At 36.8% G+C, this 25,158-nt stretch overlaps 1 protein-coding gene and 1 non-coding gene across 6 annotated transcripts; both read right to left on the bottom strand.

Moving 5' to 3' along the window:
- Positions 1–16: 16 nt before the first annotated feature.
- Prpf39 (pre-mRNA processing factor 39) lies at positions 17–24,854 on the bottom strand. Of its 5 annotated transcripts, XM_087553212.1 has the most exons (16): positions 24,705–24,846; positions 18,286–18,629; positions 17,724–17,849; positions 17,470–17,538; positions 17,204–17,366; positions 16,957–17,075; positions 13,792–13,959; positions 8,508–8,673; positions 7,887–7,994; positions 6,503–6,667; positions 6,058–6,184; positions 5,296–5,564; positions 4,174–4,358; positions 2,080–2,154; positions 909–1,023; positions 17–756 (listed from the first exon to the last, which is right to left on the bottom strand). In XM_087553212.1, the coding sequence occupies exons 5-16, from the start codon at positions 17,288–17,290 to the stop codon at positions 700–702; spliced, it is 1,641 nt and encodes a 546-aa protein (XP_087409338.1). In that variant the 5' UTR covers positions 17,291–17,366; positions 17,470–17,538; positions 17,724–17,849; positions 18,286–18,629; positions 24,705–24,846; the 3' UTR covers positions 17–699.
- On the bottom strand, positions 5,158–5,242 carry Snord127 (small nucleolar RNA, C/D box 127). Its single transcript, XR_015623587.1, has one exon. It is a non-coding gene; the product is annotated as a small nucleolar RNA SNORD127 (small nucleolar RNA).
- Positions 24,855–25,158: the final 304 nt, after the last annotated feature.

The raw sequence follows: 25,158 nt of genomic DNA, 5'->3' as shown, positions 1-25,158 counted from the left end.
ATTCATGAACAATTGCTGCGTGAGTCTTAATTTTTATTACAAAAATGGTAAATTTGATCAAAATGAAAGCTTGCGTTTTACATGAATATTCTAGATACAAACTCTAAAACATACTTTGATATTTCATTTCTTAAGGGGAAGCTGACATTACACTTTCTCCATTATTATCTAGTCAAAGGCAGTGCATGTCAACAGTTCATCTATCCTGCAGTTAGAACCAAATTCCCCAGTATAATCAAAACATATACATAACTTTGGGGTTTAAGGTTAAAAGTCAATTTTTTAAAAGTCTGTTTTTATAGGAGGCAAGATTCTCACTAACCAGCCCTTTTTTTTCCCCAAAAAAATCTTTTTTAACTGACATGATTTACAGTCAGTTTTCCCCCTACAGTTAAGGCTACAAATCTCCTGCATGAGCTGCAAAAGAATTCTAGACCATTTAATGCAAAAAGATACGATAAAATAAAAAATAAAAATAAAAAAAATAGTTCTTCAATAAAAAGTAAATTTTAAAAATGGTAGGAAAATTTCTATGATACACTATTAATTGACATTTCCTGCTATTAACTAAATAAATGTTACACAGAAACTGGGAAGACAAATTATCAAATACAACAAGCTTATACTATGTTTTACATCCTTCAAAAAAAATAGTTCCACATTGTCTTATATAAGCCATCTGAAATTTACGTGTTCCCTTCAGGTTGGAGGTGGAGGGTAATACTGTCCGTAATTCCAGGGATTCTGATAATTGTACTGAAAAGAAAAACAAATATGTTACCATACTGGAATCACAGTTATGATCCACATATAAAATTAGATAATAGTACTGATGAAATACAGCACTCAACCATAAAAGAAAATAGACCATATAAAACCTACTGTAAAGAATAAGTGCTGTGACTTACCTGATACCAGGCACTGTAATTATATGCAGCTTGATTTGCCTGTAAATCCCCATCAATGATCTGTGCTGATGATACATCTTCTGTGTGTGCTTTCTTTTCTTCTGGTTCTTCTGAGCTATATATAAAAGGTAAAAATAGAAACTCAAAATTCCCACATATATGAACTTATCTAAATGATTACACAATGCATATACATGTTTCAGTCATGTTTTCAATCATCTTTTGGGAGCAAGGGTACTCGTCATTACATAGCCAATAAAGAAAGACAAATTGTGGTAAACAGACTGAAACCTAAGCTCAGTTTAACCTTTACGGAACAATCTCTGAATTTTTTCCATCCTAAGAACTTCACCTACCATTGATCTAATACATTCATGAGTTGATACCCAGTTTAGCTGCCTAGAGCATAGAAGAGACTGACTGATCCCTGTCCTCAAAGGACCAACAACAGCCTACAATTCCATGTACTAGATTTCAGATTCTTCTGAAATAATGAAACCCCTTTCCGCTTGGGTCCTTTTTAGCCTTCTTACTCTCCATAAATCTCTACAACTCTCCATTTACAGGGGGTAACTGCTTGCTGTAAAATTACATGCTCCAGTCTTTATGCCAGAAGTGGCAAACAGGCCTGAGGTCTGGATTATAACCTACTGTTGTTGCATTTGTCTTTGATGTTTAAAAAATGACTTATAAGTCAGGCATAGTAGTGTACATTTTTAATTCTTAATACATAAAAATCAGATTGTCTGTACAACATTCATGTCTCTGCATAAGCAGATATAGCCTAAGCAGTTATGCTGTAGATGAACTAACTTTTCAGCAGCACACAGTTATTCCAATTCTCTGTAGCAACAGCACCCCACTGTGATTGCCACCAGATTGCCTTGAACTGTCATTCTAACAATAAGGCTTTCCCTAAATATGCCCTCAACTTTAGGGTCAGTGACCCAACTCCTAATAGCATTCCAACTCTGATTTGGACCTTAGGGAATAGCAGGCTGAAGGTGGCTTTGATACTTACTTCTGATAAACCATTGATTTTTTTTTTAAACCATAAAAAAGTATACATTATCACAACACAGAGATGACACTCCAGTATGTATTTTAAAAAGCTTTTTCATATTGAAATATTCTCTCTTAAGTATCCTTTACTAACCAAGAAGTTACGTACCCATTTTCAGCTTTCCTTTTTAAAGTGTCCTGTTCTTTTAGAAGTGTTTGATGTTCATCATATGCATTCAGAAGCCTGAGGGGGGGAAGAAAAAAAAAAATCCTTTGGGATGTTTAATTTTTAAGTTATTTCCATATGAGAAACCAGCTATATAAATCTCTAAGTGGGCTCTTTGTCTTATCTTCTAAGATTTAAATCTTTTTTCTTTTCTTTTTTTTTTTTTTCTCTTTTTTTCGGAGCTGGGGACCGAACCCAGGGCCTTGTGCTTGCTAGGCAAGCGCTCTACCACTGAGCTAAACCCCCAACCCCTAAGATTTAAATCTTAGTCCTGATATCTTGACTACACCTAAATATATTCAAGGACCTATATATAGTATCTTTTCATTGAACCAATAATTTGGACATTACTACCAAATTAAAATAATAGTTCATTTAAGTTTGTAGATGCCAGTTCTAAGAGTTTACTGTTGATGGCAGAAGCTCTGAACTTTGAAGGCAAAATACAATCGAGATCCTAGTTCTGGCCAGGTATGATATTCATGCCATTAACCCTAGCTCTCAAGAGAGCAGATAGCCAGCTAGGGCTACAATTTAAAAAACAAAATTCTTTGTTCTGTAGAAGTAGGTTCAGTGGGTCTGTGAATAAAGCACTTACTACCATGTACAAGGCCGTGGCTTCCATAGTTAGACTACTTTACATACTATTCCAGTCATGCACATGTTGCTGTTAACATGTATTTCCCATCACTGTCTGTCCTCTCCAGCAGAATCCAGTAGGAACTTAATGAGACTACCTCTTCTAGAAAGCATGACAAATCTATTTTGATCCATACAGATCAAGTGCATTGTAGAATCGTACCATCCCAACTAAAAGCTACCGCATTACATAAAATCATTTCTTCTGTACACGTTCAGTGTAAAAACAGAAGACACCGACTATATAACATACCAAGTAGTAAGGAACGGAAACTATAAAACGGTCTTATTTCATCCTCAAATACAAAACTTGAAAATTTGGATAGCTGAGCTACTAAAGCAAAAGTATATGAATGAATTAAATGGCTATGAAATCTGTACTACACAAATATAAAATACTGCGCAAGGTTTCGAGAAACAAAATACTAGCTGCTATGTTAAGCTGAAAACATACACACATACATAAATACACAAGTTTAGTGCAGTTTCCATGGAAATTATTCTAAATCAGCTGGCAAAGGTGCATGCCTATTTGGCACTGGAATATATTACAGCAACCCAAACTTTACCAATCAATGTTCTTGGCTATATTTCTATTTTCAGGGTTATCAAATTTAAATTGTAAGCTGAGATCTACACCTATCCTTAGATCACCCTTATCTTTCAGCTTTTTTATGATTTAGTAGGAAAAGGCCACCAGGCAAGATCTATGTGATCACATTATTCAAACCTGAGATATGATGGCATTTCTATTCCAGATTAGTCCTATCCTAGCTCTGTGCATGTTTCTGAGCAATGAATCAGGGCCTTGTACATGACAGATAAGTACCCCACCACTGAACTTTACATCTACTGCAGCCATCCTACTGACCAACCGACCTACTGACCTTCATGTGTGTCTCATAGTTCAATCTTTACCTCACTTCTCTTTCTGTGGGGCCCACAGGGAGGAAGGAGAGAACGAACTGCTACAAGTTGTCTTCTGACCTCCACATGCACAACATGGCATATTCACACTCAAAATTGATTTAAAACAGGAAAATAGTTTGAAGGGATGATAGAACTTATATCCTATACACATATTTACAAAACTAAATTACCTCCACATGTTTCTGAAGGTAAAGTACCCAAACACTTAAATTTAGTATTAGGTTCAATAAGGCAGTTCAGCACATAAAGCATGAGAAATCCTGGTTACTTGAATCTGTTCCCTAAAATCTATGCAAATGGAGAAAAAACTCAGGGAAGCTCTTTTCTGACCTTACATACATCTTGGAACATATGCACACATACATACCGGAAATTTTTAAAAATAAACTTAATGTATAACAACCATCAAATTCTCATCATAAAATAGCAATGCTCGTGTTCTATAAAAAGATGGATTTAAGATCTTACTTATTAACATCTGAGCCAAAATCTTCAAGGAATTCCACTTTTCTTTGAGAAAACGTAATTCTCATTTTAATAGGCAACGAACCATGTATGGCTTTGTCAAAGCAATTGAGGATATTTTCTTCATTTTGCTTGAGGTCACAACTGTATTCCATTTCAAGTAAATTGAGGTATAACTTTGTGTTTTCCTGAGTAAAAAGCAGTATCAATTAATAATGTTCCTATAAGATTTTGATTAAAGCATAAATATTTAAGATTAAAATATACTCATATCTGTTTTAAGTGTATATGTAGCGAAGTAAAATATATTCTTCAGGAAGTGTTTCCTGCCCTGCAGTGCTGGGTGCCGAGTACAATGCATAAGTAGTCTGTTACCTGGTCAGATCCTCATGCCTCTTTACAGCAATACTGATAGGTTGGGACACCACCTGTCATTTTCTATAGTGTGAAAGTGTGCTCTTAAGTTCTAATCAATTAAAGCCCAATATCCTATGCTAGTTATATACTACACCTCTAACTGTGACTATAAATATTTAATTATAAACTTGTATCATCAACAGTTTAAAATCTACAACATGAGCCTCATGTGGCAGCACAAGCCTTTAATCCCAGCAGGCAGGAGTGAGAGGCAGGTGGATCCCTGTGCGTTTGCAGACAGCCTGGTCTACAAAACAAGCGCAGGACAGGCAGGGTTGGTTACACTGAGAAAAACAACAACCCAAACAACACAATCCTAAAAATAAGACAGTTCCACTAGGGTTTACTCCCTGTTATATAAAAGGAATCGCTTGCAAGATGACTATCACCATATTGCTTTGCTACTACTGTTTTGCTTTTGTTCATAAATGATGCTCCCAGGCCATTTATCCTATTCAACAATCATCAAGTTTCTATGATTTCTGAAAGTTAATTACAAAAACCACAATATTTACAACTTTAACAAATTTCTCACACTTTAAATCCAAAGAAAGAAAAAATATTAAAAAATGGCAACATCAGTTTAGAGGGACTGTTGTCCTCATTAGTAATAAATATATTACTGTATAGACCAAATCTTTCATCACAGTTGCCAAAGGGAAAAAGTAATAGCTTTTTATGAAAGATATTGTTAAAAAATATGTATACCTTATCTTTTTCGATTGCTTCCAAAAGTACCTTTCTTGATTTTGGAAGGTTTTTCTGTATTTTGAAAAGATGTCGGGCTAGTTTGATAGCATAAAATGATGACTCATTATTTGATTTGGCATTCCTTATAGCGTCTTGAAGCAAATGTTCAGCTTCTTCCATATTTCCATGCCGTCGTTCTAAACTAACTCTTCGCAATCGAACCATTGCCAATCCTAGAACACATTCTTCAAACGTTCTCAAGATAATCCTGGCTTCATTAATATTCCCTAAAATAGTAATTATATATTTATACTTTTGTTAAAATTTCTGAAATAGAATATGTCAAGCACTGAAAAACATTAGTCTGCAGTCTAAATCTAGCTTGGGGTGGGGAGTAAATACCCATGCTTACATATTTCCTACTGTCTACAGCTGCTCTTAGGATATGGCAAGGCTGAACTGTTAAACAATAAAGCTCTTAAAGAATTGCCAAAATCTTCTTTATACCTCCCTTAGTCCTCAATTCCTGTAACTCCATCCTGACACAAAGTGCTGAAACATCAAGAGAAACTAGAATAAGATTTTAAGATTCAGCAATTAGGAGCACTGGCTGCTGCTGGCGAGGACCCAGGTTGACTTCTCAGTACCCTCAACCATCTGTTTAATGCAGTCCCTGAAATTCCCAGCCCTCTACTGGTATCTGGCAGGCAAAACATCCATTCACATAAAGTAAATACATAAACTAATTAAAATAAATCAATTGAACATTCTTTTCCTTACCCTGTTGTTCCTCAAAAGCTGCCCACAGCATGTGCGCCATGGGCTTCTTTGGGAGATGAACAGTACAGGCTCTGCTGAAGACGTGCCTCACTCCTTCAATGCTGTGGTTTTCCATGTACTTGGCATACTACATACAGAAAACAGGAAATACTGAATAATTTACAGTTGAACACGTGATGGATTAAATATGTGACAGAACGATAAAATTCTATTTTTAAACCCATTCAGCACCTTTATTGAACCACTAGACTAGTTTCTGTAAGGAAGGACGAAGAGAGGCAACGAGGTTGGCATATGCAGCAGTCAAATCTGGTTGCAAGCAGACCATCTCCTAATGCAACAGATATAGTTATATGAACAACATTCAACAGAAGTACAAAAAAGGTTAGTCACTAGATCAATGTTATAATGTATTCAAGTTAAACACACTATATAGTTTTCTTACCTTAATCCAAAACTCCTCATAGAGGGCACAAGATATGACACATCTTTCAAAGAGAACCACGACTCTTTCATGAGTCCCATTTTCAATTTCAAATTCTAAGTATTCTTTCCAGTTTTTTAGCTGAGCCTTTTCCAGTGGTTTCACATGAAAATAAGGTCTTTTAATCTGTAAAAATATTATTGAATGGCAAGAAAAGTAAGCCAAAATCAAAATATTTGAAATATAATGAAATAATTTTTTCTCTTTTTTCTTGGATATTTTATGTATTTATGTTCAAATATTATTCCCCCCTCCCTTCCCCTCTCCCGCTGCTTTTATGAAGATGTTCCACTCCCACCCACCCACTCTCACCTCAGCACCCTGGCCTTTCCCTACACTGAAATAATTTTTAAATACAAATAAAATATTTTAAAACCCATTACTAAATATTTTGAAGTGTGTGTCCTTAAGATTAGGCCTGTACATAGTCCTGGCTATCCTGAAACTTATTATGTAGACCATGCTGGTCTTTTAGAGTCCTTATTTTTATTACTATGGTAAACCATATTGTTTATTTATTAAAGCTATTTTACAGCCAGCCACAACAGACATATAAATCTATTGATAGGCTAGCCCATGAAAGGATAACATACAAAAAACAAGTTACATCAAGCCTTAAGATTGGGGCTGAGGAAGCTAAGGTGCGGGTGAGTAAGTAGGGTTATAAGAACTGAAGAAGAAACGTGACAAGAAGTAAGTCAACTATGCTGACGGCAGTATCTATCTATGAACTAATGAAATGCACACTTCAAATACGTGAATAACCTGCCATGTGAAGTATACCTTACAAACAGTCAGGAAATAGTCAAATTCATAAGAGAACATCATTCCCCTGTAACAGACAGTTGGGTGCATTACCTTCATGTGTCAAATGAGGTCTACTGTGGCACAGGCTGACATGGAGTTTACTCTGTAACTAAAGAGGACTCTCAAAAAAGGCTTTTCAACCTGTTTTCCTCTGGCTTCCAAGTGCTAAGATTATAAGACTTGGCACCTAACCTGGTCAATAGTAGTGCTGGGACCAAACTCAGGGATTCATGTATGTTGGTCAAGCAGTCTATAAACTGAACCCCAGCCCTTCGAACAGCTGCTGTTTTATTGTCCACAAGATTTAACTCAATAAAGTTGATTTTTTAAAGGTATTCATATTAATCAGGAATCTTGCACTTGAAATAAAAATGCAGTAAGATTCTAAAACTGGTCATGGAAAATGTTAAAACACAACTGAGATACACACTTTGAATTATTACTAATACAGACAGAAAAATTCACAATGGTGCCACTACTATAAGAAAAAAAATCTTATTTTTATATTTTAAAGACTATTATAGAACAAAACACTTACACCTTCTTCAAATGTCCACCTCTTACTAACTTCATGCTCATTATAATTAAACATTTCTTGATGAATTTCAATGATTCTATGTCTCATGTTTTCTATTTCAGTAATTAGCTTGAAAAAAAGAAAAAAATTAAATTTTATAAATTACATACTTAAAATTATCAACAGCACACATTCTTTGATTCTTCAGTAGGGAGAGTATTTAATTGCTATATGTTATCACTTTAAATATAATTTTGTTTGTTTTATTTTATTTTGTGACAGGGTCTCTGTATATATAGCACTGACTACCCTGCAACACATTATGGAGAACAGGCTGTCCTGATCTACTGAAGACCCAATTGACTCTGCCTTCCAAATGCTGGCATTAATGGTGTGTGCCACCATACCGCTTTAAAAATGATTTATAACACAACTTCAAAAAGCCAATTTCTTATATAGGAACAGTAGATTACAATCAAAGTACATACTTTTTCTAGACTAAGTTACTGTCAGGTGTCTCATGGTAAAACTTTCTCCTTGACATTCATACTCAAAAGTATTGATCTAAATGTCCAGACCTTATAACCCTTCCATATTGCTACCTAGTTTCTTATCCACTGACTATGTGATTAAGAGGGTTACCTTTGCTGGATCAGTTATGTCTTCAATTCCTGATGGAAGGTCATCACCAGGAGGTCCGTCATCACCATTGTGTCCATTTACAGAAGCTAATTCCCTTCTCAACTGAATAAACTGTTCACCAGTTAAAAGATCTCTAGGCAAGTTATTTTGCACATGTTCTTTAAATCTAAAGGAAGAATTAAAAACCACTTGTCAGATACCTCCTGCACATTATTCCTTCAAATCAACCGAGAAACCAGTCACAATATAACATTTCTCTTTTTCTGCAGTAAAATCCTACCACCTGATAAAATAACTTTTTTTTTATCTATATATGTTGTATTTTCCACTGTCTTCGTAATGGAATGTAGAAGACATCTAATTCCAACTCTCTTTCTCTTCTTAAAATCTTAGTCTATCTATAAAACAGAACATATTTCTCAAATTTAAATGAAACATAGCTAGTTCATATTAAAATTCTAAAGTGATCACCTATTAATTACTTACTCCTTCATCCATTAACAATCCAATGATATTAGCTTAAGGTCACCAATTACGATACATGCAAAGTATAATTTTTTCTTCAGTACAATCTCTATCTTCAGCACTCGAGTCTGCTAACCGTATCTTCTTACTTTTAGAATTGTCTTCAGTGCTTGGTTTATGAGGTGCCACTTTCTTGGTTTTCCTCCAGATCTCTCTGATTGCTGCTTGAGCTCTTTTGGATCCCCATTACTACAGACCTTAACCCTATGTTTCCAAGAATTCTTTTATTCTCATACTTTTTATATACTTTTTATATAATGGCTAAAGTCATTAACAGAGCTTGAAATAATTACTATAATAACAAAACGAAAAACTAAAACAGAAGCCCAAAGCTGTAAAATTACAGATTACTATATCCAGCTGCCAATAGTCTACAGAAAAAGAACATGTCATTTTATATATGAATGTAAATCAGTTTTACCTAATGTATAAAACATTGTCTTTTCAGACACTGACTTACTAGCTGACACGCTGACACTAACCTAAAACTCAAGATCTTTGTATTTGCATTATAGATTATAAGTGATATACTGCTATATCCAGCTAACATATTTTCAATAAAATGTTATCTGTCTAATTAAGTAATTAATTTTTGTTTTTAAACTGAAACAAGGTTTCTCTGTGAAACAGAGCCCTAGCTGCTCTGGACTCACTTTGTAGATCAATCTGGACTCAAATTTAACAGAGACCCACCAGTCTCTACACCTCACCCTATGCTGGGATTAAAGGTCCATGACACCATGCCCCATGCCTTTATTTTTTTTGTAAACACAAAATTTTAACTATAAAAAGGAGCTATACTATTTTTGATCTTGATTTTAATATGGAATCTCCTATACTATATTTGTTTGTTTGTTTATTTGTTGGGCTTGTTTGTTTTTCAAGACAAGGTCTCATTTTCTGGTCCTGCCTGGCTTGGAACTCAGTGATCTGCCTGTCTCTAATTCCCAGTGCTGAGGTTAAAGGAATACTGCCTAGAACTCATCATATACCTGAGACAAGCTATGAAATGATAGCCCTCTCCCTACCACCAAGTAATGTGTCCTAGCTTTCCCAGTTACCTTATCATTCACATTCCATAGGATAACAGATCCTATTGATTCTATTTTCTAAATACATCTTTATGATCTTATTTTCTCCTGAATAAAGGGTCTTTCAACTTCTAGTCATTTAATTCTCTTCCTCCAATGTTATTAGAAATAATTTAAGAAAAATAAAGAGATGTAAGTAGAATGTGGTGGTGACACATGCTTTTAATGCCAACACTGGAGAGGCAGAGGCATTCTAGTATTGGGAAGGTAGATGACAGGATTCCTTGCTGGATTCCAGCTCCAAGTCGGCGTGAGACCCTATCTCAAACAGTAAGGTAAAGAGTGATCAAGAGAAACAAAAAAGGGCTGGAGAAGAACACTGGCTGTTTGCTCTTTCAGAGGACCTGGTTTTGACCTCCAGCATCCTAACTATAACTCCAGTTTCATAGATAATATAACCATATGTGAGGCTAGATGCACATGTAGGCAAAATACTCACACATAAAATAAAAACTTCTGAAAGACCGAAAAACACAAGACTTCAGTCTTTTAATCCCTGACAAAAACATATACAAGTTCCCACCAATATGCAAATAATTTAAAAAAAAAACAATGCTGGGTGTGGTAGGGCATGGATTTAATCTCAGTACAAGAAGCAGAGACACACACTCAGATCTCTTTGAATTCAAAGCTAGCCTGGTCCACAGATCGATACCCAGGCCAGCCAAGGCTACACAATGAGACCTTGTCTTAAGAAAAAGCAAAACCCAACCAACCAAATAACCAAACAAAATATTACATTTCTTGAGCTAGAAAGATGACTCAGGAATTAAGAACACTTGCTGTTGTTGCACTGGACCCAATTTCATTTCCCACCACCCACAGGGCAGCTCACAACTGTCTGTAACTCAGTTCCAGGGATCTGACACTTTTTTATTGACTCTATAGGCACCAAGCACACATGATGTGTGCACTCATGCACTCATGAACACACACGCATGCACACAAGCAAACACAGAGACAGACAGAGAGGAATGTGTGTGTGTGTGTGTGTGTGTGTGTGTGTGTGTGTAGGTCAAATATTCATACAACACAAAGAACAAAAATATTACACTTACTTATTTTGGAGGGGGCAGCAATTTGTGACAGTGAGATTTCTCTTTTTACAATGTAGTTGCCAAAGACTGAACCCAGGTCAAAAGACTTAGAATTAAAACCATAGAGCCACTGACCCATCTTGCCAGGACACAGGTATTCATGCTGAAACACCTAGCAGATCCCAGCACTTGGGAGACAGAATTAGATGGATCGCTGAGTTCAAGGCCATCATAGCCTACAGAGTGAGTTCCAGGACAGCCAGGGCTATACAGAAAATGATGTTTCAGAAATAAACTAAAATAAATCAAACAGAATACTAATTTTAAAAAAGATTTGGAGGGCTAGAAAGAGGACTCACTAGCTAACAGCAGGCACACACCACTGTCACAGCACATCAGAGTTCAGTTCCCAGCACCCATGATTCCAAGAGATCTGACAGTCTCTCTTAGACTCAATAGATAGACAACTCTACTCATGTGCACACATCACTATCCCAAGCCACAAACAAAAAAAATCTCAAAGACTTGCAAGGACTCAATGGTAAATAAAAAGATTTGAGAACACAGAATTCACAAATGGCGACTATCTAAAAGGTATTATCTCATTCCCAGGGATTCCCCTTTCTGTTTCCAGGTAACGATGAAATGAGCAGCTCTGGCCAGCTCCTGCTTCCCACTAGTATGTTCTGCTTCACTCGAGGCACTGAAGGAAGAACCAAGTGGTCATGGCACCTTTAAAATTGCTGTCACAATGGCAGGCAGAAGAGCTCATGAGCACCATCCCCAAAGAACTACTGACAGTTAATGGTTTCTAGGGAAGAGTCAGTTTTCTTTAAGTGTGGCTGCCTCATATTCCAAGTATACCGGGAATATGGGCAGTGAGCAGGATGTAAAGTGTATAGGTAAAAAAAATTTTTAAATAAAAAAAAAAGAAAACACACACACAAACACAATTTGGGAAGGGTAGGAATTAAGGAGTAAATATATCAAAATACAATGTATGAAACTCAAAAAACATAAAATTTAAAAAAGCAATGGTTATAAGTGATAGAAAGCTATCATTTCCTGAATAAAGGTCTTGTAATCTAAACATCACCGTGGTCTATAAAAATGCCCTGTCTCTGACCTTCACTTGTGCGGCGTGCATACTTATCAAGCTTTTCCAAGTACCACGACTTAATGTTGGCAATTTATTTCAGCAAGTGGGTACCTAGGTCATTATGTACTAGAAACCTGTCTGCCCGTTCTAGCTCATCAATAACAGAAACAGAATACCGACCCTACGATGTTTCTTTTTCTTCTTCCTAGTTCCTATTTCTAACACAAATCTATAACTTCTATTTTTAGCATATTGATGTATATACAGTTTATAAATTTTCATTAATCTACTTTTGAAATTCAGAATATCATTTAAAATTTTCTTTAATATACAACATTACTTATAACAATTAACAAGAATACAAAATAGCAGGGTATGGTAGTACATACACACATGAAATCTCAGCACTAAGAAGGTGGAGACTGGAGAATCATGAGTTCAAAGCCAACTGGGGTCACCTGAAACAGTCTCAAAAGAAAACAACCCAAAACAAAGTACATATGTTACATACATTTACACTACGAAGTTTTAAAAAAAATAGCGAAGACACGATCTCACGCTGATTCAGACTTTCTGGGTTCTTTGCACTGAGATACCTTGTAGCTGAGCATGGTGCACACACCTGCAACCACAGCACTCAGGAAGCACAGGGAGGAAAAGATGCAAGGCCAAGGCACATAGTGCCACACGTGGATCCAAGCCATTTCGACCTACTTACCTCCCTATCAAGATCAGACCTCAGAAGAAACTAAAAACCAAAACTGCACATGGAAACCATGGTACAGAGAGTTCTTTTAATAGTTACAATTACCTTGGAAAATTATGAAGTTATTTATACAACTTATAGCCAGAAAATCATGGAGTAAAATTTAAATAGAACGATTCTTAATAAGTTGAAGAATTAATAAAGACAGTAAGGAAAAACTGCAATCTTTGTTGTTCTGGATATGTTTATGCACACTAGGAATGTACATTTTGTAAATCATTAAGTAGTTAAAAAAAAAAGTCAGACATGATAAGCTGTATGTCTATAATTTTAGAACTTGTGATGCTGAGGCAGAGGATTAAAGATCCTAAGCCAGCGTGGAAAACACAGAAGCTTAAAAAAACCTTAAAAAATAATAAAATATCTTAAAAAATAAAATATATATATAGCACTTAATAATCACCAAGTACCATATAAATTTAGTATTACAAATAATCATTACCCAATTTAATAAAAATAGAAAACAAAAAAACAAATAATCATTCATTAAACTCTATTTTCTCATTTCTTCATTGCTCTGAAGTACCTCACATACATATAAAATGAACAAGGAAAATTTTCCATATAAAACTATTAAATCACTAAACATTTCACAAGATACAAAGAAAATCTAAAATTTAAGACATAAAATTTGATTCTCTAGAAAGTTTAATAAGAGCTCATATAATATTTTGAAATAAGAGCTCATATAATATTTTGAAATAAACTTAATACTTAATATTGGGAATTTAGTACCTAAAGATATTTCGAAGACCTTTCAACATACCTCTGAAAATGATGACTGTACAGCTGGGTTGGAATACCAAGAATACGATCGTATACAGCTGTAACTTCTCTCAGATTTCCCTGTTCATTCTCCCAGTTTATATACATTTCCCATAATTTGTCAGATCGAAAATCCGTTCCTGCAGCTAGAACAGCATGCTCAAAAGTTCTGAAAAATTAAATTGCTTTTAAGTTATCTTTCCAAATAAAATCACCTTTAAATATTATTTCTAAATTTAAAAAGCAATACTAAAATCAAAGTTATATTTAGTTGCTTCCTAGGCAAACAGGATTAAAAAATAGAATCATAAAACAGTTGATGGAAAGAATAAGTAAAAACACAAAGGGAAAAGACAAGTGCAGTTTATCTTCTATATAATTACAATGTAAAACTTTCATAAGTCACAGAAGAGGAATATGTAGACACTCCTTTAGTACAGAGAACAAATTTATGGACAACTGTACCTCAATTCACGAAATACGCTGGGCAAAAATAACTCTAACAAGGAACTCAAACTTTCATAACTAATGCGAATATACAAAGGTTCAAAGCACCTTTCAAATACAACAGCTCACTGTGGAAGCAAGTGTTTTAGGTTATTATCTAATTTCAACTTCAGGACTGGAGAGATGGCTCAGCAAGTCAAGTGCAAACTCATACATGTGAGAATGGGAATTTAAATTCCCAGAATCCTTGTAAATACTAAATGATGGGCATGGTGGTCTGGCACTAGGAAAGGAGGGAGACACGGATCCACAGAGCAAACTAGCTGGCTGGAATAACCAAAGTGGCAAGCTCTGGGTTCAACCAAGAGTTCAACTTCAGTGAATAAAGTATTGACTGAGGAAAATACCCAAAAAGTTAACTCTGGGACTACACACACACACACACACACACACACACACACACACACACACACACATGTGAACTCTCACACACTACACAATAACTAAAAACAAAAAAACCATCAGTACAGTTTCAAAACAAGAACCTTAAAAATCAACCACAGGGGCTGGTGAAATGACTCAGTGGTTAAAGGCACTGGCTGATCTTCAATTTCTAGCAACCACAACCAGCTAAGGGTGATCTGATGCCCTCTTCAGGCAGGCAGATATATATGTAGCAGAACACTCATACATTAAATAAATAAAATTGAAAGGAAGGAAGGAAGGAAGAGAAGGAAGGAAGGAAGGAACAAACCACAGGCCAGCAAACTAGCCCAGTAAGTCCTATCACTGGCCAGAAAGCCCCAGGGCCTATTCAAACCCCCAGACTCATGTGGTAGAAGAGAATTGATTTCCACAAGTTCACTGACCTGTGTCATAATATTGTAAAATATTACAAAAATTCAAGTTAAACAAACACCCCCGCCCCAAAACCAAGGATCTCTCACCCAACAGACCACACTTCCTAAATTATCATACAATGTTAATATAATCAAAAAGTTCTAATTTAGGAAGAACAGAAAATTCAAATTTGATTTTTATCTACTATTAAATACTACAAGTGTTTTTATTAAAGGGTAATGACGTAAAAATAAGCATTTCCTGAAAATATCATAAGAGACATTATAGTTTTCCTGGGTACCTGGTAGAGATATAGCACACTTACATATACATAGGTAAGCATTTATTCACACAAAGTAAAATCATAAATCTTAAAAAAAAAAATTAGTGCCTAAGAGAAAACAGAAAAAAGATGTAATAATTTAATGTACATAGAGGAGGCATTTTAAATCAACACACAAAGACTATTTAACAAAGGGAAGGACGTGCACAGCCTACTCTTCTAAAGAACCCAGAATCTCAGCACCCACAAGGAGGCTCAATCACCTCTGACTCTAGCTGGATCTGGATCTGCATCTAACATTCCTTTATGGCCTTCAGACACCACTCACTCACATGTTGCATAGATAGACACGCAGGCAAATCAATCACATGCATCAAATAACTTTTTAAATTAAAAACACAATACAAACACACACACATACACATACACACACACACACACACACACACACACACACACACACACACACACACACACACACATTTTCCCCGTCCCCGCCCTTGGCAAGAGATACACAAAACTCAGAACCCAATAACTTAATTTTTAAAGACAGGTCCCTTATGTAGCCCTGGCTGGCCTGGAACTCACTGTATAGACCAGGCCTATTCTAAATTGACAGGGATCTGTCTGCCCATACTTCCAGAGTGCCAGGATTAGTTATCTGGCATCATCGCTGGCAAGCTGAATATTTTGATACGTTAAGAAAAAAACAATAATAAAAAGACACCAAACAAAGTTTATTTGCTTTTATTTTAAAATATCTTTATTTATGTGTGTATGCATGAATATAAGCAGAGATCAGACTGGATTACTAGATGTCCTGGATTTGGACACGTGGTTTGTAAGCCACCTGACGTGAGTGCTGGAAACTAAACTTGGGTCCTCTCCATTTGTGAATAGTAATTCACCAAAAAACGTTTAAGGACATAGTAATACTAGAAGAAATGTTTACTATAGGAAGATAAAGTGTCCAAGTGTGAGTGTGCATGCAGCTGCATGTTTATATATTAAAGATGTTACTACCCTGGAGCAATGTTAGTGAATGCAGAGAATTACCAGCCACTGAGAAAAGTTGGTGAAAGAAACACGGTGAAGAAAGGATGGATGGATAAAGGTCTGCTTCACCTAGCGTGGGGCTTCTGGCCAGCTGTGAGACTTCAGAACTCAGGTTTATATTCATCAGGCAAATCAGATGTTCCTCCTCTGAAGAAATTGCTTAGTGTAAGCCTTAGACCAGCAATATGATTTCTCCAACAAAAATGTAAATGGTTTTTCAATATTTTTTATTTCAAGGACCCTCTATGAAGAAGCTATTGGTTATATATTTCTACAAGGTGGGCATAAAGTAAGAAAAAGGATCTAACAAACTCCTATAAACAAAACCTGAAATCTAGGAATAAGGTAAAGACATTTGCTAGAACCATGGTGATGAGGAAATCCAAGTATTGTATGGCAGAATGAGATGACAACATTGAGGACATAGAGCTGAACAGAAACAGCTACAAGCAGAAGAAACATTCATGAATAGTTCTCTTATCAACACCTACATACTTATATAAGTCTTAAGATACATTAAGTATCAAATATATAACATACCCTCTTATTGTACTGTTTGTCTCAGGATCACCAGGGTCCAATGTTTCTTTTAAGAAGTTTATATAATGTATCCAAAGATCAACACTAAGAGGTATTGCCTGAAGCCCCCGTCGATAAACCTAAGAAGAAAACAATAAACTGTACCTCAAATTTTTAATTATTTATTAAAAGAGAGGCAACACTGTGTTATCCGGTGAACCTTAGAAATACTAATTACTGGAATTTTGTTTAAATAATCTACCATTACCATTTGGGTGGAGGTTGGATAGAACATGGCAATGTTCTGATCCCCACGTGCAGAGTCTTGATCTTCAAAGCGCAGCAGTCCCTGCATTCTGACCGGGTTGTGTGGGCAGGCTTTGGGTTACAGACCATAGGGCACAGACCCATTAGAGCATCAATGACAGCGTCTGACCAAAAATGCAATAAGACGTAGCAAATGTGACTAGCAAACCAACTATATTGTTTGGAAAATGAGAAATAAATGTAAGTGAGAGAAAAGCCCTGCCCTACTTGTTAAGCTGCAGTGTAATACAGAGGCTTGCACTGCAAAGCTTGACAAACTGTAGAAGTTTAACGCACCTGCCAACAAAGAGAGAAAATATTAGCTACAAATGCCACAATAGTGACAAATGCAAATAAAATACCCTATAAAAAAAGTTTGACCATAAATGGTAGGTACTGCCAGCCAGAAAAAGAAAGTCTGTTTTGTTATTAATTGGCTTACAGTACCTAACAGAGAAAACTGTATTCATTGATATACGCACCTCATCTGATTGTTTAATGTTGTCATGTCGCTTTTCAAGGTCTGCATACTTTTTCCAGTAACCATAGCAATACGGGTAATGTATGAAAAATTTGTCAAATGCTTTTCTGGCAGCCATCAAGTGATTCTGATAAAAATAAAACAATATGTTTAAGCATCTTAAGCTTTTATCAGAGAAAGAAGAAATACTAGTTTTTTCAAATAGCAGAGTAACCTTCCCTTCCTCTGGAAAGGGGGTGAAGCCCAGGCTCTCACTGGTGCCAGGCCAGTGTGCTCCACCTCACTGAACTGCACTCCCACATGCCCAAGGTAACCTTTACCAATTCTGAATAACCTCCACATAAACTTCAATTATTACACTATACTCTGCATTGTGTCCTTAGACTTTGCACAATACATAAATGGTATTTAAATTTCAAAACTAAAATATATGCTTCTAGTATTAGTGAACTTAAACTGAAGATTATTTGAGAGATTAACTTTAATTACACACAGAAAGGCTTGAATTGATACTACTGGATTATTCTGTAATTCTTACATACACCATTTAAACAGTTACTAACCTCCTGTTCTACATACTGAAGCAAATATACCCATCCTGTAAAATCCTGAGGATTCGTTTCTACTGTTTTCCAAAATTTTTCAAACTCTGGAGGGAAGTTTCCTTCTGTTTCTGTCACTGGAAGGTCCACAGCATTTGCCATTTCGTTTTCTTCTGTAGATACACGTACGCTGGGAGAGGCATCAGGCGACTGCTCCATCTCCGTAACGTTCATAATCTCAGTACTAAAATCTGGATGCTCTATCACTACCTCTGAACTGTTGCCTGTGCTGCCATTATCAGAGTTCCTGTACTCATCCATGTGGGAATTTTGCATAGCTATTTATTTGGTCTTCAGTTAATGATCTGCAGAAAAACACACACACACACATACACAAAAGAGAAAGTTTCCAAATGCTGGTAAACTTATTTGTCATGAACAAACACCCTTTTCTTTAGATGTGTTTATTTTTTTTGTTTTGTTTTGTTTTGTTTAATGTGCCTGAGGCATTTGTGTATACCATGTGCATGCCTAGTACCGAAGGTCAGAAATCAATGCTGGATTCCCTGGAACTGGAATTACAAATAGTTGTGAGCAACCACGAGGAATCCAGGAACTGAATCTGGATCTTCTGTGAGAGCTCAAACAATGACCCATCTCTCCAGCTCCACATTTTATTTAAAGCCCTGACTGCCTACTAAATCAGATAGAAAAATTAGTATATTTTATTGATTTATCTATCTACAAAGAATAGAAATTCTATTGATAATAACTACCAACCCTCCTGTCTTAGTCTTCCAAATACTTGATATTGCAAGTATGTACCACAAGGTCCAACACACCTGATAATAGTTCAGGTGTGCCCAACCTTTTGATATTGTAACATATCATTATCACCTACAAAGATAATGCTTTAGAACTCTGGAAATGAATTAATACCTAACTATCTATCCCCAAATTCAAATCAAACAATGTTTTGAGAAAATCTATTTTGTGTTAGATTGCATTTATACCTATCCGTAGACACATATGATCCTAGAGACCAAAGACTGGACACTCTTAGAAGAAATTTATTCACTCTTATTGTATTTGCTCATGTGATATAAAGTTGGCAGCATGTTAACACTGTGGTTCTCAACCTGTGGGACTTGACCCCTTTAGGCAGGTCAAACAGCCCCTTCCAAAGGGTCACCTAGCACACACTACAGATATTTATATTGCAATTCCTAATAGTAGCAAAAATTCAGTTATTACAGGGAGGGGGTAGGGATGGGGTCACCACAATATGAGGAACTGTATTAAAAGGTCATAGAGTTAGGAGGGTTGAGAACCATTAAGTTGAAGGTTTGCAATTGTCATTAATTTTCTTGGCTAATCCCTACAGACTACTCTGTTTGTAGTTTAAAGTTGTTTAAAGAAATGTTCAAACTCAACCAGGAAGAAAATGACATACACAGTCAATACTGTTCTTTTTAAAATCAGAAAAGCAAAAATGTCCCAGAACTATAGCATTTATAGCCTCCTAATCCCCTAAATGGAATTAGGTACACTGCTGCTTTAAACAAAGTAGTTTATAAGTAAATACAACATAAAAGGGATAGTAGTAGATAGGTGACTCTTGTATACAGGATATCATACAACTTCCATATAACTGGGGGGTTATATCGAGCATAACCCCAGATCTGGGTTTTTCATTTTGATCCAAAAGTTCTGGTCAGTATTTGACCATATTTTCACAATGGTGTGTGCCTGAGTGTATGTATGTGCCCACAGAGGGCACCCAATATCCTGAAACTTTAGTTACAACTGTGAGCTACTCAACATGGGTGCTATGAACGGAACCTGGTTCCTTTACAAGAGCAGCAAGCACTCTTAATCATCTCTCCAGCTCATGTGAGTAACTTTTTCTTCTGTTGAGTAAAGGAAATAGTTAAAGTACAATTTTATTGGCACTATTCTAGACTACAGGATCACTGAGATGAGAAAGGATTACTGAAGTGAGAAACTAGAAAGTCTCTGAAATATCTTACTCATTGACTTTTGTGGGGGCACTAAAACTTTAAAATGTCTCTATAAATTACAGCAAAGCCTAGATTTCTACAAACACTGTCATGAAGCTAGAAAAAGAAATATAAAAAATAGCAAGGAATTCCCTTTTCTCTAAAATAATCAAATGATATAATTCTACCCTAATTTAATTAATCAATTACAGATAAACCAAAACACTACAGCATTCATATCAATTTTGTTAGGGAAATAATTTAGCACCAACTAGTGGAATTTCTACAAATTTGACTTTTTAATTATGGGGAGGGGTTGTGCACAGGTGCCAATGGAGTCCAGAAGACATCAGCTTCCTTGAGGTTGGAGTTGCAGGTGGTTGTGAGCCACACAATTTGGGTGCTAGAAACTGAACCCAGAAGAGGCCAAGGTCCCCTAGAACTCTCTCTCCAGTCCCCCAAGTAATTCTAATACACTCTAATGTGTCAATTAACTACTATCAAACAAAAGGTTTTCCTTCAGCCACCATAATGCCACTAAAACCAAGCAGCAAATGGCACAGAATGCCTTTTAAAGCAAGGACAAATGAGTGTCCCAGTACACTGGCACTCTGGAGGCTCAAGAAGAAAGATCATAAATTCAAAGTTAATCTTAGATACCTACGCACTCCTTTAAAAAATAAAACAACAAAACCATCAACAAAGTTGAAGGACAAGCTAGAATGGGATAAAATATTAGATGTCCAATATCTAATAAGGGGCTGATAGTCAATACAGCTAACACCAAAATATTAAAACAATCCAATTTAAAAATAGAAGATTCTTAAAAGTTATCACATGTATTTATTCATATGTATGCACGTCAAGGTCAGAGGACAGTTTTTAGAACCCGTATCTCTCCTTTCATCGTATGCCTTCTTGGACAATTTAAATATCACTTCCTAAAAACTATTACAACTCTTCAAATTAATTAGGTTACTGCTAATGATACACCTCCAGCACAATTCCGTCCTATTCTTCTGAGCACAACCTACAAGATTACAAACTACCCCCAGCCCCTCTGCTTTGAAACAGTGTTTCACTGTATTCCTGTATGCTGTGTTGCTGGAGCTTAACCTGGAACTCACCTTGAATTTGAATATCCTTGCCTCAGCTTCTCTAGAGCAGGGGTTAAAGATGTGTGCTACTATACACAGCAAAACTTACAAGTTTTTGAAATGCAAGAGCAAGGTCTGCCAAAATATAACTATCTAGAGGCCCAGCATACACAAAATTCACCAAATGATGAGTAATGCCAGAGTCCTTAGTCACCCACACTAAAACATTGCATGCTATTTTGATAATGGAAGAGGCCAACAGAACTAGTCTCATCATTTAATCAACTTTGTTACTTAATCTAACTTTACCTATAAAACAACCATACATTTTTATACCTCGTTATAAAAAGTATCTCCCTTTCTGGTTTTGAGAGATGACTCAGCAGTTAATGCTCTGCTTGCCTTTTTTCCAAAGGATAAGTGGTTCAGTTCCCAGTACCCAAGTTGAGTGGCTCACAACCTCCTGTAACTGCAACCTGAAGTTGAAACCTTTTCTGGCCCCCAAGGTCACCGAAGTGCAGGAATGCTTGCAAAAATCTTTAAAAATGTATTTCTTTTTTGATGGCTTAGCAGTTAAGAGCAAAGGCTTCTCTTCCAGAGAATATGAACTTGGTTCCCAGCACTCACATGGTGGCTTAGCACCACCTGTAACTAATTCCAGTGCACATAACACCCTCCTCTGATTTTTTTCAGGCACTAACACAATTGTGGTGAACAAACATACAAGCAAAAATATTTATACACATAAATATTTGAAAAATTTTCTCTTCATTCACATTACTATTAGAATAATTATCATCTTCTGAACATCAATGTTTTATTCAAACTAAAGTCTACTTCCAGCTAGCTTCTTCTCATTTCTTAAAGTAGAAAAACAAAACCAGAAAACATCCAAGTCAGGCAGGTATGGTGTTACAAGCCTCTAATAACATCAGCCTTTGGAAGATACATACATATGTTGAAACAAACAAAGGCCCTGATTGAAAAACATACTCAACTCTAATCTCAGTAACCCGGAAGACTAGCCTGGGTTACATAAAGGCAAACTGAGCCATATAGAAGACACTGTACTGGGACTAGAGAGATGCCTCAGTTGTTTATAGCATCCACTGTTCTCATGGTTGGGTGTTCACTGGCAGCAACTCCATCCACACTTCTAACCTCCATACCCACTTGCACTGACAATACACATAACACCACAGACACATACACACACAGAAGAAAAAGGTTTAAAATTAAAAAGGAGTAGATACACACTTTACAGGCATGTGCTGAGATATACACACACAATTTAATTAATATATACAGCTTCTATTTCGGGTGCAGCAAAAAATAAAATATGCAATGCTATACTATTGATGCAGATAAATAAATAATTCTTTCTATATTAAGAGATTTAGGGTGAAAAAAACTGTTTTGCTCAATGTTGTGTTCCTAGAAACAGTTGAACAAATGACACCTCCATTCCTAACTTAATTTTCTGAACATATTGATTTTACAGTTCTATTCCTTACCACCCTTTCAGGAGGTCAGCACACACTTCCTGTGTGAGTCTTGGCAATGTGCTAATCCTCAGACTACTAAAACTCTTCCTTTCCACAATTCACCACATTAATGGATACTTTTCTTATGCTATGACATCTTCTTATAAAATTATCATGGGGGATGGCAGACGCAAATATGTGAGGTAGAAAACTAAGTATGTATTACATGGAAACACAGTTCCTCTATAGTGAAAATTAACATTTATTTTTATTTAGGGTCTATTAAACACTTGCCTAACAATCAGTATGCTGTTTTAAAAATTAAAAGGCATTCTAGATTACTTAACATGAAACTCATTAAACACGGCACATCTGACCTCTAATACTTTTTTTCCTGATGCTTTACATGCCTCCTATGCCCATGAGGCATATAATACACTATATATCACTGTTCATTACCATAAGTCAAGTAAGTCATTAGTTAGCTAGCTAGCTTTCCAATCTGCAACCACTCATGTCTCAGACAGGGATGAGTCATCCGAATACCTAGGTTGTAAAGGGGGTTATTACAACAAGTGGTTTTGGCAACTGGTTTTTAAAGACTAAGTGGGATGTTCACAGACAGAACTTGTTTCCTCATTTTAAGCAATTATGTCCCAGAAATTGAACCTTACTTATGTATTTACAATGTCTCCATAATCTTCAGAGATTATGTCTTACACAGAATGCTTAACCCGTAACAGACAATTCTGCTCCTCCTTGAAATTAAAAAAAAAAAAATATTTATAAGGGTATTCAAAATCTTTTTATCCTCAATTCAACTATAAGATACAGATAGGACTAAGTATTGAGTCTTTAAAAAATTCTGGGGTTTGCCAGACGGCTCTGTAGGTAAAGGCACTAGCTGCCAAGCCTCGAGAGTAGAGTACTCCTGTACTCACGTACACGAGTAATGCACAGCTCCAGCGTACATGAGTAACACAGAGTAACAGTGTTTAACTCCAGAATGAGGTTATAACCGTGAGAAGAGTAAGGAATTTAACAGCTGTTGTTTATTTCTCTCAAACGACCTAAAAGACTGCCATCAGCCCCACCCTTAGCTTCGAATTTTCTTGTATGAAGCGTATATTCCTAGCATTACAATTTCTAGCAGCTGAAAAATTTTAAGTATTTCTGAATATGTTAGATTAGTTTTCTAGTGTTAAGTTCTTGAACTGAAGGTCGTATCAATACCAACCCAAAAGCGGGCATTTGAATTGGCATAAAGCTACATTAGTATTACTGCATCGTTACTAATACATTACCAATTATTTACTACATTACTACTAATACCTGAAACAATATTGTGACCGCCGACTAGTATTTACTAAAAGACAGTGCGGGTTACTGAACATAAAAGGTAAAAATCTATATAAGGAGATTGTTATTAAAAAGATTCTTCTAGACTGTTTTTCCAAACGTCCACGTCGCCTCCCACCACCACCACGATCCCCCGCATCCCCCTCCGAAAAAAGGAAAAAACCCTCTTGCCTACAGTTTTGCAATGGCAAACGCTCTGGCCCTCAGCTCTAGGGAAACAGGGGATTCAGCCTCAGCAGTTAATGGGTTCGCAAATCCAGGCAGAGGCTCCCGCCCCGCTGTAGTCCTAAAGCGAGACGCCGCCCAAGACGCGAACCCAGGCCTGCTCTTCCCAACAGGTGGGATAGGGAAGCAGACGCGCAGCCCCGCACCAGGCGCACGCCAGGCCTCGAGCGAGACGAGCGGGTGAGGCCGCGGCCCGGTGAGGCCTGAGGCGGCGCAGGCCCTTCCCGTCCGGGCGCCTCCCCTGCCGCCCGCTTCAGGGAGCTAGCCCCAGCTACCTTACGATGGATGCTTCTCGGTGCCATGAGCCGAAGCCAGGGCCAAGATCGCCAAAGATGAGCCTGCCAATGCCTCAGTTCACTCAGCTACCGCAGCCACCACCACAAGCGCCGCTGCCACCGCCGCCGCCGCCGCCTCTTCGGGACCACACTGCGCACGCGCCGCAGGATCCAGAGGCGCAGCGGTCACGTGATGCGCGCACCATGAGCCCCGCCCTATGTGGTCCCAGGTCGCAAACTTGGCTTCACAGAGACTGGGTTCCCAAACCCCAATGGCGCCCGTTGTGCTGGTTGGGCCTGTTGTCCATCGTCAGCCTCCAAGAAAACCTCGTTATTCTTTTCCTAACTGCCCAGGCTTTACACATAAAAATGTGTCAGGAAATTGGCCATAATTTCAGTCTAAAACTTCCTAAAAACACTACGGGCTGATTGAATCAAGTATTGTGAGTGTCGA

The sequence above is a fragment of the Rattus norvegicus genome, chromosome 6, assembly GCF_021556685.1.
Source record: "Rattus norvegicus strain SHRSP/BbbUtx chromosome 6, alternate assembly SHRSP_T2T, whole genome shotgun sequence".
In the NCBI taxonomy this organism is placed as follows: domain Eukaryota; kingdom Metazoa; phylum Chordata; class Mammalia; order Rodentia; family Muridae; genus Rattus; species Rattus norvegicus.
This window is presented reverse-complemented; position numbering and strand designations above follow the sequence as displayed.

Excerpts from the sequence above, each read along its gene's own strand:
- Prpf39 (XM_087553213.1), bottom strand. The coding sequence starts at position 17,290 with ATGCAGGGACTGCTGCGCTTTGAAGATCAAGACTCTGCACGTGGGGAT. Across the intron at positions 8,674-13,791 it reads TACAGTCATCATTTTCAGAG|ATTTAAAGAACATGTGCAAA; the intron begins GTATGTTGAAAG and ends TTCTTCCTTTAG. Across the intron at positions 6,185-6,502 it reads ATGAGGAGTTTTGGATTAAG|TATGCCAAGTACATGGAAAA; the intron begins GTAAGAAAACTA and ends TTCTGTATGTAG.